General features: G+C 45.6%; 1 protein-coding gene across 4 annotated transcripts in view; it reads left to right on the plus strand.

The window, feature by feature from the left end:
• The window catches only part of PIEZO2 (piezo type mechanosensitive ion channel component 2), a gene marked incomplete at its 5' end in the record, with an annotated part of 352,743 nt that overhangs the window by 49,472 nt on the left and 290,126 nt on the right, over positions 1-13,145 (plus strand). For all 4 annotated transcript variants that reach the window (XM_079717696.1, XM_079717698.1, XM_079717697.1 and 1 more), the window contains one exon: positions 10,784-10,879. In XM_079717696.1, the coding sequence (XP_079573822.1) occupies positions 10,784-10,879 (96 nt within the window). The remainder of the gene's footprint in view (positions 1-10,783; positions 10,880-13,145) is intronic.

Genomic DNA, 13,145 nt, shown 5'->3' on the forward strand with positions numbered 1-13,145 from the left:
GGAAGTCCCACCTTTCATTCCTTTCTTCATTCTGCACCATTGTCATGTGATTGTAATGTGAGAGGTACTCCACTAGGCACCCGAAGACACAGCGAAGGCACAGCCCTGCTCTTAAGGGGCTTACGGTCCAGTCAAGAAGGTGACATGTTTACAGGGTGAAGTACTACAAGGCCACGTGGAGCCAAGTCATAAGAGTGATGGAGCCAAAATGTGATGGGTGTTCAGAAATGGAAGAGATTACTATTCCTTAAATTTGATTTTATTTTAAAATACAAAATGTACACATACCTTTTATAAGAAAATTTAACATTATTAGATAAAAAGCCACTGTCTTCCCTCCTTCAGTTCCTCTTCTCAGAGGTTAATGGTCTGATATATTCTTCCAGATGTTTTCTGTGTGCAGAGAGGGTTGGCAGAGTGGAGGGGTTAAATCCCAGTTTTGCCTTGACCTTGGACAAATTACATATCCTTTGTGAGCCTTAGTTTCCTGAAAATGGGAATACTGATTGAATATTGTAAATATCAACCTCGTAGACCTGTCGTATTGTGTACAGTTTTATAACCTAGGTTTTGACGGATTGTTTGGTGAAATCTTTCAATGTCTGTGCACATGAGCAGCGGCCATTCTTTGTGAATGTGGCACAGAGTTCCTGGTGTGGCAGTCCTTACTGAATTATTCCCTTATTGCTAGACAAGTGTGCTTTTTATTCAGAGAAGATTACATTTTATTGGGTGATGAGGGCATTCTGTGGGAGGAGACAGACGTTTGAGTGAGCTTGAAGGATGCTTCGGGATTTGGGAGGCATGGTTGGGCAGAGGACGTTACGGGTTGGCGAAGAAAGAGACAGGGATTTAGTTACTCTTTCAGTAAGTATTTATTGACTGCTTACTATGATTAGAAATGGGCATAGGAATTGGAAATAGAGGAATGAACAGGAGGGAGTCTGTTCCAACGTGGCTGAACATGCACTTGGGGACATGCAGTTGGGGAATGGCTAGTGGTGGGTTTGGGTAAAAGGGGGTGTGTGTCTAAGGACATGCATTGTTGTCTGAGCTGTTCCTGGGCACAGGCCAAGAGTGGAAGGGTTCTTCAACCTCCCTGTCCCCGTGAAAACTGACCGAGTGACCTAGTGATGACATTTGTGGAGGTAACCCAGCCTCGACAGAGTTTTGAGAGGAACCATCCAGCTTAGCCTCAAAAGGGCTCATGAGTCATGCCTACTTTTTGGAGATAGACTAGGATAGCAAAGCAGTCTCACTTTGAGGACTTTGGGGAAAGTTCTGACACATTATGGGTCATCTAGTAAATCCAGGGCATAGCGATGGGTCAGGAAAGGTCATCTATGCTTGGAAATTTAGGAGATCCAAAACTTCATTTATTGGCCAAAAATCAAACACTCTCTCATGGGTCAAGGCCATGAGCTGATGGAAGCACGTATCGTAAGCTTAAACATATTCCTGGAATAATTAATTCTCCAAACAGAGCATCCCACTGGTGGTCTTAAATTACCTTAATTTTATAAGGCAGGAGGATGTAGTGTGTATTGAAAAGTAGGGCAGTGACAGAGAGCAGAAGGCAGAGGCATCTGGGGATGGGATGAAGCTGGGTGGGATGCCGTGAATGTCCCGGTGGTTTGTCCACCACCAGGAGTGTGTGGTGCCCCACTCCATCCTCAGCTACACGGACTTTGAGTGGGATTAGCATTCAGAATGATGAGGAAAGGACTGAATGCAAAGTCAAAGACTGTGAGTCTGAGTTAGTTACAGCCTAAGCAGATCTGGTGGAGAAGCTGTTTTTGAGGTGTGAGTCCAATTCCTCGCTATTTTCGACATTGTTCTGGGAGTGAGGGTTTCACACTGTGGTCAGAGGCTGCTCTTCATCACTGTGGTATCAGAAGCATAAACCCCAGACAGAGCTGAGGGCTGAATACATGCCATAAGAGGTGTGTCTATTTCTCTGGCACCAGAAATACTTGAAGGCAATAGCGCTGGCTCCATATATGTCAGGGAAGAGGGTGTTCCTAGGAAGAAGCATGCAAGATGTCAAAATAAATTTATCAACCTAAAAACAGTCCTTTTTAATCAGTTTTCAGCCATATTAGTTGTTAAACGAGATACTGTGTGAGGCCGCATTGTGTGCTAAGGATGGAAGAAATAGGACTTCATGGTCGGCAGCTAAACCGACTTCTTTTCATGCTAATGAACACACCAGTACAGGGAGGATGCTGCCAAGAATAATATAGAATATTCTGAAGCCTACAGTGAAAGTCTGCAAAAAAAATCTCATTTTACTGAGTTCTTGAAAGAAGGAAACTGTGGCAGCCAGTAAATTAATCCTGTTATTAAAAGCCATGCCGCCTACGTGAGCCTACATACACATGTACATACACATATATTCTCCAGCCCTGGTGTCTCCTTTTCTATAGCTGTCTCAGATTGCTCAGGGGCCAGCATGTGGGAGGCCCTTGAACATCAGGGGATAGAATGGCATTGCAGCAGATTTCTCTTATTTCTGAAATGAAAACGACATTTAGTCTCTACTCATAATGCAGTCCAGGAAGCCAGTCCCAATTTATTTCAGATTGAATGGTATGAACTCCCTAATATTTGACTGTTTTTCTTATATGAAGCCATCAAATTCAATGGTTCATCCTAATAGTTTAGACATACTGAGAGCAACATAAATGGAGGAGTAACTTTCCAAATTTGAAATCTTGCTGCATCTTATAGATGGTAAACTTGTGAATCGGACTTGGCATGAAAAATCTAAGTAACCAGAAATCCAGTAAGGAGCTTTGCTGTCTTATTAGGGTTCTAAGCACTTCTCTTCTGTTTTTCAGAGGACCAATCATGTAAAAATCCAACTATAGTGAATTGGTAGTCCAATAGAATTTGTATATATTAGGAAGATAAGTTAACTTTTGGGAGAATTACAGAAAAGTAGTATTAATTAAAAATGAGATAGAATGAATAAAGTGAAGTTAGTATAAAATTAAACATGAGGGATCATCAGCTCTCTTTAAAAATTTTACTGAGGAGAATAAGTTTTAAATTCTTAAAGATTAATAATTTAATGTTTATAGACTAAATAGATATAATCTTGATAGATTAAATCTTGATTGCAATTAATAATTAAAAAATTAAAAGATGAATCTACATTCTGCTAGTAATAGAATAGTAGAGAGGTACAGTGGTCCAGTTACAAATTGTTGAATTACATAAAAGTGAGTTGAGACTACTAAGTTAAAAGGTACCTTTCTCACATGAGCATAAATGTGTATATAAAGCATGATGAGTGATACCTGCAGAAATCAGTAAATACAGAGACACAGACCTAAGTGACTCTCAATGTCCCCGTTCACAAACACTAACTCTCCTCTTCAAGAGATTAAAAAAGAGCTACTATGATGGGTAGGTGAAGAAACAGTTTTAATGCTCGACCTTTCTCTGCATTCACTTGCCCAGCCTAATTTCTTATTCACCACAGTAGTAAGAGAGCAAGTTTTATTTTGAGGAAGCGTAGGAGCTGTGGATTTAAATGCAGGGCTCTTCATACTCAGAGTGAAATAGATCTGATTTCTAATATAAGTGTTCAGAAAGCTTAAGGAATGATTTATTAGCGTAAAAGCTTTATTTCCTCATTGCAATCACGGGAGACAGTCTGTGCTGTTAATCTCTGGATCAGGTCGCCAGGTCAAGCTTGAGCATGGGATTTGCATTTTAAATATGACCACTTTCTATGAATAATTTGTAAAATTGTGAATGACATATTAAAAGATTTTTAAAGGAGGAAAGAGTTAGCACTGTATTCTTTCTTTAAAATTTATTTTCTGCAAAGTGTACAATCAATCAGGATGAGTTTACAAAACTCAAACTTTTAATACTGTTAATAATATTTGATCAGGTATATATTAAATTAATTAAAATAGAAAAGAGAATCCTACCCTTTTAAAATAATTAAAAAGGCAACAAAGTTTTAAACTCATGTGGCTAAAAAAAATCACACTAAGATTTTAGTGACCATCTGATTCAACTCATATTTTACAGATTGTACCCCAGGTTGTTTGGAAAAAAAGTAGAAAACTCAGACCAAAGGCTTTTATCCTTTACAAATAAGATGCTTTCACCTTATTTTTCCTTAGATTCCTTAAAATTTTTAGTAAACTGAGTAATGGTTATGATTTTCTGCTAAAACAGTTTGATTCTAAGTTCTAGTCCCTCTAAAAGTCCTGTTTTCCTGGAGGCTTTACTCTAAAATTACATTCTTTTAACTAACTTCTATAATGAAATTAACACCCAATATATATTTTTCCCAGCTTCATTGAGATACAGTTGACATGTAACATTGTGTAAGTTTATGTATTGATTTGATACATCTGTATGTTGCAAAATGATTACCTCTGCAGCTTAGCTAACACCTTCACCACATAATTACCATTTCTTTTATGTGATGAGAGATTTCTGTTTTTTGAAGTGTCAGAAACACGTGACTGATGGATTCAGTGTTGACTGACAGACTCCCTGGAACAAAGTCAGCTTTCATACATCTCTGGATAAAAAAAGTAGTGTTAAAATATGGGGACCGTTTCTACATGTGTTTTCTTATTTGATGAATATTTCTGTCCTCCTCTGTGTCCCACATGTGTGAACACACTCATGTTGGCGTGGGGAGCATAGGGCAGGCACTTCATGGTAAGAGTGTGTGGGCAGATGTCTGCCTTCCTGATCTGTAGTGGGAGGGACCATCTGGTGTCCTCTTTCTTGAAGAACTAATTTTTGCAACTTTTTGAAGGAAGCACTTGGGACAGGACCTCCGCTGGATGTGGAGGTCAGGGATACAGGAAGAAAGAAGGGAGTAATCTTCTCTTGCCTGTCGGCTGCCTAAAGCATCACCACGTGAAACATTTATAAGTTTCACTGGACAGGAGTATGTCCTGGGGGAAAGAATTTACACAGACAGTGAATGAGGTGACTTAGCAGCCTTTCCTGTCTCTCATTTCTTTGATGGTTTTGCTTCCTTAGGAAAAATCTGCAACTGTTGGGTTTTTTGTTTTGTTGGTTTTTTTTTCTGCTGCATTGTAAGTAAGTATTTTGCAGCTGCTTCTCTTGTCATTCCTATTTTTATAAAAATCACCATCCTTTTAAAAGCCATTGATTGCTTCAGAGCACAGAAGGAAAAATATTAAAAGTGTAAACACAAAGTAATTCTAGAATCACTGAACTGACTATTTTGTCTCTTCGTACTGAAGTTGCTTATTCTTAATAATGTGTATCTACTGTTCTGGCAACTGTTAAAATAAATAAAGCATTCTGAGGTCATAAAGAGTGTTTAGAATGTACTTAGTTGAAATGGAGGTCCTAAACATGTAAGCTTTGTTGTTTCACAGGCCATTCATGGTGAGGGGTCTTTGGCTTTGCTGAATGGTGTGGAGGAAGAGAGGACACGTTTTTGCTAAAATATTCAGCTCTGAGGGCACTTACCTTTAATAACATAATTAAGATTATTACCTTCAACTATTATGGAAGTTAAACTGTGCATAAACCTCTTCATCATCCTGTAATACATGGGAAACTAGTACACGTGTATTGCAACACAAGTATTTTTATAAATGTTACGCGGCCATTTTAAACATTTCCTATTTGCAAGAGATTTTCCCCTTTCTATATTGATTAAACTCTAAGCTGTCAAAGTCACATCAATCGTTTCTCCAACTTGCAGAGTTTTTCCTAAACTGCCTTATCAGTTTTCACCTCTAGAAAATGAAATGTGTTAATGAGATCAGTCCAGTTGTTTACAATTGACATGGCAGCGCTCGTGTTTATAATGCTCTTCACTTGATGACTTATCTCTCAGTTTCTAATTGTGAGCTCTCTAGTCCTGGCAAGGTCTTTTTTGGGGAAATTCCTGTTGTCATCCTTTGAGGGAAATTTCCATATAATTTTGGATGGTTAAAACCAGGTAGAAATAGTGGAAAAGATAGTGCATTCTTGGCTAAAGTGAAGAACCTTTTTCCTTAGAACACCTTGATCTGCACTGTAAAAAACTGTACTGTCAACAATAAAATCCTTGAGGCAGGGGACAGAGGTCCAGGAGCCTGGATGGCCCATGAGAGGCATGGGTACCAGCATCTGATAGCTTTCTATAGGAGCAGGGCTGTGCTCTGGGACTCCAGGTCCTAGACCAAGATAACATTACTCTGGATAAAGGAGCATTGCTCTTTGCCTTTGGAGGCTTTTCTAGCTCGAATGTGCCTTATTGACAAGTTCAAAGGCATATTTTGCTCTAGGTGGGTAATGCACTTAGATATGGCATTCAGAGTCCCCGTAAGCTCGGGTGACTCCTGGGTAGCAACTTCACACATAAAATAAAGCAGAAAATTCAGCAATTAGGCCACTGTCATCAATCAAACTGGATAATTTTAGACAAAAATAAACGAAGGTGGATTTTTAGAAGTGGCTTGATTTTTTGTGTGTGTGTGTGAAAGGTTGGGTATTAGTCATCTGTTGCTGCATACAAATTACCCAAACATTTAGCAGCTTAAAGCAACAAACCCTGCTGCGGAGTTTCTGGGAGTCGGGAATCCGGGGAGGTTCAGCCCGTGCCTCCGGCTCAGGCTCTCACGGGCTGCAGTCAAGGCCGGTCAGGATGTAGTCAAGGCCGGTCAGGCTGCCATCTCTGGGGGACTTGCTTCCAGGCTCACTTGTGTGGCCGTTGGCTGATGCGGGCTGGCTGCTGGCTGGAGAATGCGGCTCCTTCCCTCCGGGCCTCTCCTCGGGACAGCTTGTAGCCTGGTGGCTGGTTCCACTCAGGGACCAAGGGGCACCCAGGGTAGAAGCCACCAAGAGCTATCCTGCTTCTTTCACTGACTCTGGTCACTGGCAGGGAGCCCCTGGGTCCAGCCCACACCTAGGAGCAGGGAATCACACACGGGGACCATTTAGAGGCTCCCTACCACCCTGGGTCGTCCTTGCTTCTCTTTAAGCATTTGGGACTTTGTTATAAATAATGGTAACTCGAGGTTCTGCCCTGAGAACCCAAGAGTGGTCTCCCTTCTACCCCCTGCAAAGTTAGTCATTGGGAATTTCCTAAGTTTACACATTTCCACTGTGCATTATATGAAACCTTACAGAACGAAGTTATAAAACTGAAACAGCGACAGACATCCTGTGGAGATAAGGTTCTGGCCCCCTGAGCCCCTGACAGTTACCCGGGGACGGGTCAGGCAGGTGAGGACGTGGAGCTGAGGCCGCCAGCCTTCCGGACGGAGGCGCAGGCTCAGGACGAGCTCCCAGGCTCCAATCTCAGCCCGGCCACTTGCTGTGCTTCCTCCTCCTGCTGCTTTATCATGTGGAGAGAGAGAGAGAGAGTAAAAACAGGGTCTGTGAAAGGAGGGTGGTGAGAGTGTGAGTTAATGCACAGTTAGGGCTTGACACGGGGCGGTGCTCCTGTGAGCTGATACTGACATGAACTCACAGCAGACACACGCCCTGGGCACCCTCTTTAAAGTGATACTGTCATACAAGTAAGCTCTAGTTTTCTCTTTACCCAGAAATACACAGAATTAAGTAATTTTGCTGCACGATGTGCATTAACATTAAAAAGCCCAAGGCTAAAATCAAAGCGACATTCCACTTGATTAAATGTTTATTTGGGGCAGTGCCAGGGGTGGTGTTTTGATGCTATTGGGAAGACTGTAGCCTTGTTACCCTGGTTTCCTTTTCAGGCACCCTTGTGGCTTTCATTCCATTTCACTCACTTATTCCTGTCTATTCCTTTTGTGAGCCTGAGAACCTCCTGTCCCCCGGGCCCTGGAGGTAACAGAGATGGTCACAGACACGTGGACAAATGCCCGTGACCCTGGATGAGAAGAGCTCTGGGAGAGGTGCCCCCAGCAGAAGGAAGGCACCTGGTTTGGGGGAGGAAACACTGGAGCAGAGCAGGAACAGGCTGGATGCAGGAAGGTGGTCCAGTGCCTTCGAGGCCTTGAGGCCAGAAGCAGCACAGTGCAGGGCTGTTCAGCCGGGCAGCCGCTTGGAAGGCAGGATGTGTATCGGTGGGACAGGGAGCTGAAGGCCCAAGCAGGAGCCAGACTGCAACCTTGATGGAGGGTGAGATCCATCACTTAGTCGATGTCGCAGAGTGGACACTGAGTCCTCTGATCCCTCCCAAGGCCCATGTGACTCGGCCCCATCCAGGACTGCCTGGGCCACTGCAGGCCAGGGGTAGTCAGACAGGCTGAGGGCTTTGCTGCCACGTGGCCTGCTGCTCATGGGGTGGCTGGTCACCCCCTCACCGCCTCACCTCAGGGCTTGGCTCTCACCTCCTGGGTGAGCCCTGCCCTCAGTGCTCCTAGGGGATGCAGTGGCTGCCTCCTCCACCCCAGGGCCCTGTCCCCCGGCCACTCCCCACCCCCGAGTTCTTGTTTACAGGGTGCTCATCTTCCAGCATGGCTTGCAATCTTCTATTGTGCTTATTGTTCACCATACATCTCCCCTCCTGAAAGTGAAGGGATGCTGGTCAGTCCCAAGGACATAGTATGGGCTCAAAAAATATTTAGTGACTGGATGAATAACCAAATGTCTTTTGGGTTGTTAAGGAACATCAACTGTGGATGAGAAGTAAGAGACAGAAAAAATAGCTAGAAAGACAATCCAAACATGGGTTCTTGCTCTTTTATTTTGCCTCATTTATACATTTTCCTGTCCAGTGATAGTGTGGAAGTTTCTTCCTGCTTTGGGTCTTTCATAAAGGAGGTTGGGAGTGGCCATGGTGGTAAACAAAGCTACCGTCATGTGCACGACCCCCGCGGGATGAAAAAGCACTTCTGTTGATTCCTTCCTCCCCCCACGGCATCCCTCACTGTACCCTGCTTGCCTGTCATTGTCCAAAGGAAGCCACAAGCAGCCAGAACCCCATCTCTTAATGCCATGTGCATCCCACTCTGGTCTGTGCCCAGGTCCCAGACGCTCTGACTCTGCAGGCAGGAGCACCCAGCCTTGCCCGTGCTGTGTCTCCCCAGCTCAGCCCTCTGTGGCCTTGTGAGCCCCTGCACAGCCTTCTTGTTTCCTGCTCCTGGTGATGTTCCCCTTGCGCTTCCATCTCTCAACTCCCATCCCCCTGCTGGGTCTGCATCCCTCTCTGGAGGCTGTCCTGGACACCCTCACAGATGATCAAATGACCAACCCCTCTCTCTGTTGTAGTAAACTTCTTCCGTGAAAACTTTTCTTGTGAAAGTGGACTTCCCCGGTTTTTCTCCTATCTGTCCTCAATTTTCTGCTGCCTTTTTCTTCCGTACCTGCCCATTTTCCCTTCCCCATCTCACCCCTCTGTCCCCCCATGTAGGCAGCTGCCTCCCCTTGTTGCTGTGGCCTTTGGAGAGTCCATCCCCTCTTGTCCTGCCCGCTCACCCCTCTGCTCAGGGCCCATGTCCGCTTCCCTCTGGGGTCACTGAGCAGCGATCCTGCCCACACTGTCCCTTGACTGTTTCCATCAGGGCTGAGTCCCACGGTTGGATTCCGTGAACGTGTCTAAAGGTGAACTTACCACTTTCTCCTTAAATGTCTTATTTTCCTCCACGGCAGGAATCCTTATCACCGCGGTCGCGATCCTTGGAGTCACTTTTGTGTAATTTCTCTTCACATTTCTCCATATTTATTGTACCAAATGCCGTTTTATTTCATGTACTGCTTCTTAAGTTCCATTGTTTCTGCACCATTTACACCTTGTTGCTGCAACACTGAAGTTTCCCTTCCCACCAGTCCAGCCCATGTGCAGTCTTAGATTACTCTCTCTGAAATGTTTTCTCCTGATCCAGATGGTCAGGGACTAGTTCTTTCAGCTCCACGTTCTCTCCGACTAACTTTTGTTCCAACACTTCTCCATCCTGTGAATCCGTTAAACCGATCTCATCCACACACGCATACTTACTCCTTCTCCCCCTCAGCCGTTCTTTATTCATCCAATACGTTTATTTTTAATTGCTGTAAGGCGCTCATTTTCTTTCTCCATGGATGCTGCACACCACCCTCTCCCTGTCTGGTAACGAGGACCCTCACCACAGTTGCTCGTGTTTTTGAGGGCTTCCCGGGTCTGAGACTCTGGCCAAGCGTTTAAACCTTCACTCCTCATCGTAAGCCTCTGAGTCCGAGACGGTTATTAGACCCATGTCATAGATGAGGAAGGGGAGCTTGGGGAGGGAAGGAGCACATCTCTGACCTGCCGTGCTCCCTTTAAGACGAGATACGCAGAGCAAGAAGCGTAGACTTGGGGTCTGAGTTTAGTTTTGTCTCCGTCACCTCCTCGCTGGGAGCACCCAGGGAGTGGATGAGTCTCTGGGCCTGGGAGCCTTCCTTATCACAAGGGGACTAATCAGATAACTGGGGTCAGGCCCGGCCACAGAGCATTTGGCAAATACTTTCTTTTCTTTTCTTCCCCTTCAGTCTCACCTCTTCTTCCATCCACAGCCTTAGGCGAACGCCTCAAACCCTCACAGCCCCGTTGCCTATGTTTCCGTAGCAATTTTAATTTGCCCAGCTTACTCTGTGACGTATTTCGGGCCTGCCTTCAGTCAGGTACGCCGATGCTGCCCTCTTGGTTGGGTTCTAAGAGCAGGGACCGTGCGCTTTAATTCCCGTCTCTCATCACGCTCCAAGTAATGATGGGTACAGAATGGATGCTCCATTTTTCCTTCCTACTTGAAGATCTGCTCCAGAGATGCCGCCTGATGCCGTGATGCCTAAGGCCGTCCGTCACTAACGCCTCTCCCCTCTTCTCCCCCCGCAGCCTGTGCGTTCCGGTACAATGGGCTCTCCTTCGTCTACCTCATCTACCTTCTGCTCATCCCCCTGTTCTCAGAACCAACCAAAGCCACCATGCAAGGTAAGAGACCTTTGCTTCTCTGTACCACAGCTGAGTGTGTCTGGGGGCTCCCCGGGGGGCTGTCGTTATCTGATGGGAGAGGTGCCGGTCCAGTGGGGAGCAGGGTCACATGTCTCAGCAGTAGAGCTGTGTGGCACTTGGTGGTGACATGTTCTTGTCACTCACACAGCTGTCTTCCCCGTACAGGTTCCCTGGCAGGCCTGTATTTGTAGGTTTGCAGACAGTCTGGAAGGGTTTGACTGATTAAGAACAACTCAGTGTGCTGTCATTAAAATGAGGCAGATGGGGTGATAACAGTGGCACAGATTTGTGTATTCTGTGTGCTGGGGAGAAGGAGGTGGCAGGCAGAGAAGGGGTCTCTGAGCCCCGGAGCAGGAGACCTGGGGAGGAAGCCGGGTGCGGTCGTGGCTCCTTCACGTGTCAGCTGAGAGCTGTCACGTGTGCCTCCATCAAGTACAGAAAGGGAGAGATTCGAGTTCTTGTTTCTCAAGCGTGTTCCTGCAGACCTTTAGATCCTTCACCGTTGCTCTGCAAGCACCTGAAGGCATAGAAAGAAATAGTGCCTCTGTTTCCCGAGGCTCTGATGAGGAAGCCTGGTCTGGTTGGTACGTTTACACATTTGAAGTTCTTCCACAAAGATAGAGGTTAAACCGCACTGAGTTAATTAATTGTTTTTCAAAACAATGCCATTACAAGAAATAAGGACTGTGCCCAGTGCCTTAGTGAGTGTGATGGCCGTATGTTTACAGGAAGGGATGGAAAGTTGGGTTTGACCTGGGGTTGGCCATGGCTCCGGGTTGCCAGCTCACGGTGCTGACTCTTCAGGAAAAGCAGTAAAGACTTGGTATAAACAGAGCATAAAATCATGACTTTATGTCTCCCATTCTCCCCCTGACTATTACATTGATTGTGGGTCTTTTGATCATTCATCCTAATGGTTAAGACTGCAGATGCTATGTTGATTTTCCTGCCTTAGGAAGAATCTAAATAATAGCACTTCTAAGTCACTTAAATCCTTAATACACAAAATTAAGAAGGGCTAGAGCAATGTGAGTCTATACAAATCCTCATCAAACCAAAAATATGCTGTTTATGGGACCCCACCCACTCCAGCCTCATTCCTAGAGTCCAACATAAGCAAAGATGTTTAAACAGAGTAGCTTCTGGCCTCAGAACCAAATTGATAACATACAGGTGACTCCTACTTCATGGCTGGGAGCTCATGTTTTAAAGAAAGAAGGTTTCATACATATTTAGCATTAAGTGCTTTAAAAATGAGTACCTGTTTGTACTCCATTAAATGATCTATTGCTTTTCTATCAGGGTGTCCCCTTGTTTTACCTGGAAACCAGGTCAGTGGGATTCCCCTTCATACTTAATGTGATGACGCCTGGCTTTGCCTTCTTCCCAAACTACCCAGCCCTGCTCTGCCCGGTGGTCTCTGTAGGGGTGATAGTGGCCTGGGATGTGCGGCTTAGTCCTTGTGTGTGTGACAGTGGCCCATTGTCTGTGCCTGGAGCTCAGGGAGTCACACGGTCAGGAAACTCATAGGTGAAATGTGAAATCAGAGGCAAAGAGCAGCTTCTGTGTGTGGGGAGAAATATCCTGAATCACCAAAGTGTCACAAGGTCAGAGCACAGACAGCATCACTGTGCACAGGTGCCTGCCATGTCTCCCTCCCAGGCGTTGAGAGACGAACAGCTCAAAGGGAGCCCGCAGGCATCTTTCCAGTCAGTACCTGGGGGCAGGGCTGGGATTGTGTGTCCTGTCCTTCCGTCCTTCCTGAGGGGCGTGGCTGAGACCTCATAACCTCATTTATTTGCTGTGTCTGAAAACGCACAGGGACCCGAGGGAGGGAGGCCCCCATATGACTTTTGTGAACATGTAGGACTCCCCATCTGGCGTTTCTACATCTGTGATTCGAGGCACCCAGGCCGGGCGTTTCTGGTGGGGTCCAGGGCTTGGGCCATGTGGTCTAGGATGATGCCTGTGTGGTGTCCGTGCAGACGGTGATGGGCCTGGAAAGGTGATGGCTGTGTGGCTTTGCAGGGGGCCTTGGGGGTCACACACACTCGGGCTTTCAAGTTCCTGTTGATACTCATTTCTCACAAACAGGTAGGAAAGTCCGGTGTCACCTGGGAGAACCCAACGGCATCCGCTCTGCCTGGCGGTGTAGGGCCTCTGCCACACACGCACACACACATACACACTAGTGCACATGCACACACACGCACACACAGTCACAGGCATGCACACTTGGGGCCCA

The sequence above is a fragment of the Hyperoodon ampullatus genome (assembly GCF_949752795.1).
Source record: "Hyperoodon ampullatus genome assembly, chromosome: 13".
Taxonomy (NCBI): Eukaryota; Metazoa; Chordata; class Mammalia; order Artiodactyla; family Ziphiidae; genus Hyperoodon; species Hyperoodon ampullatus.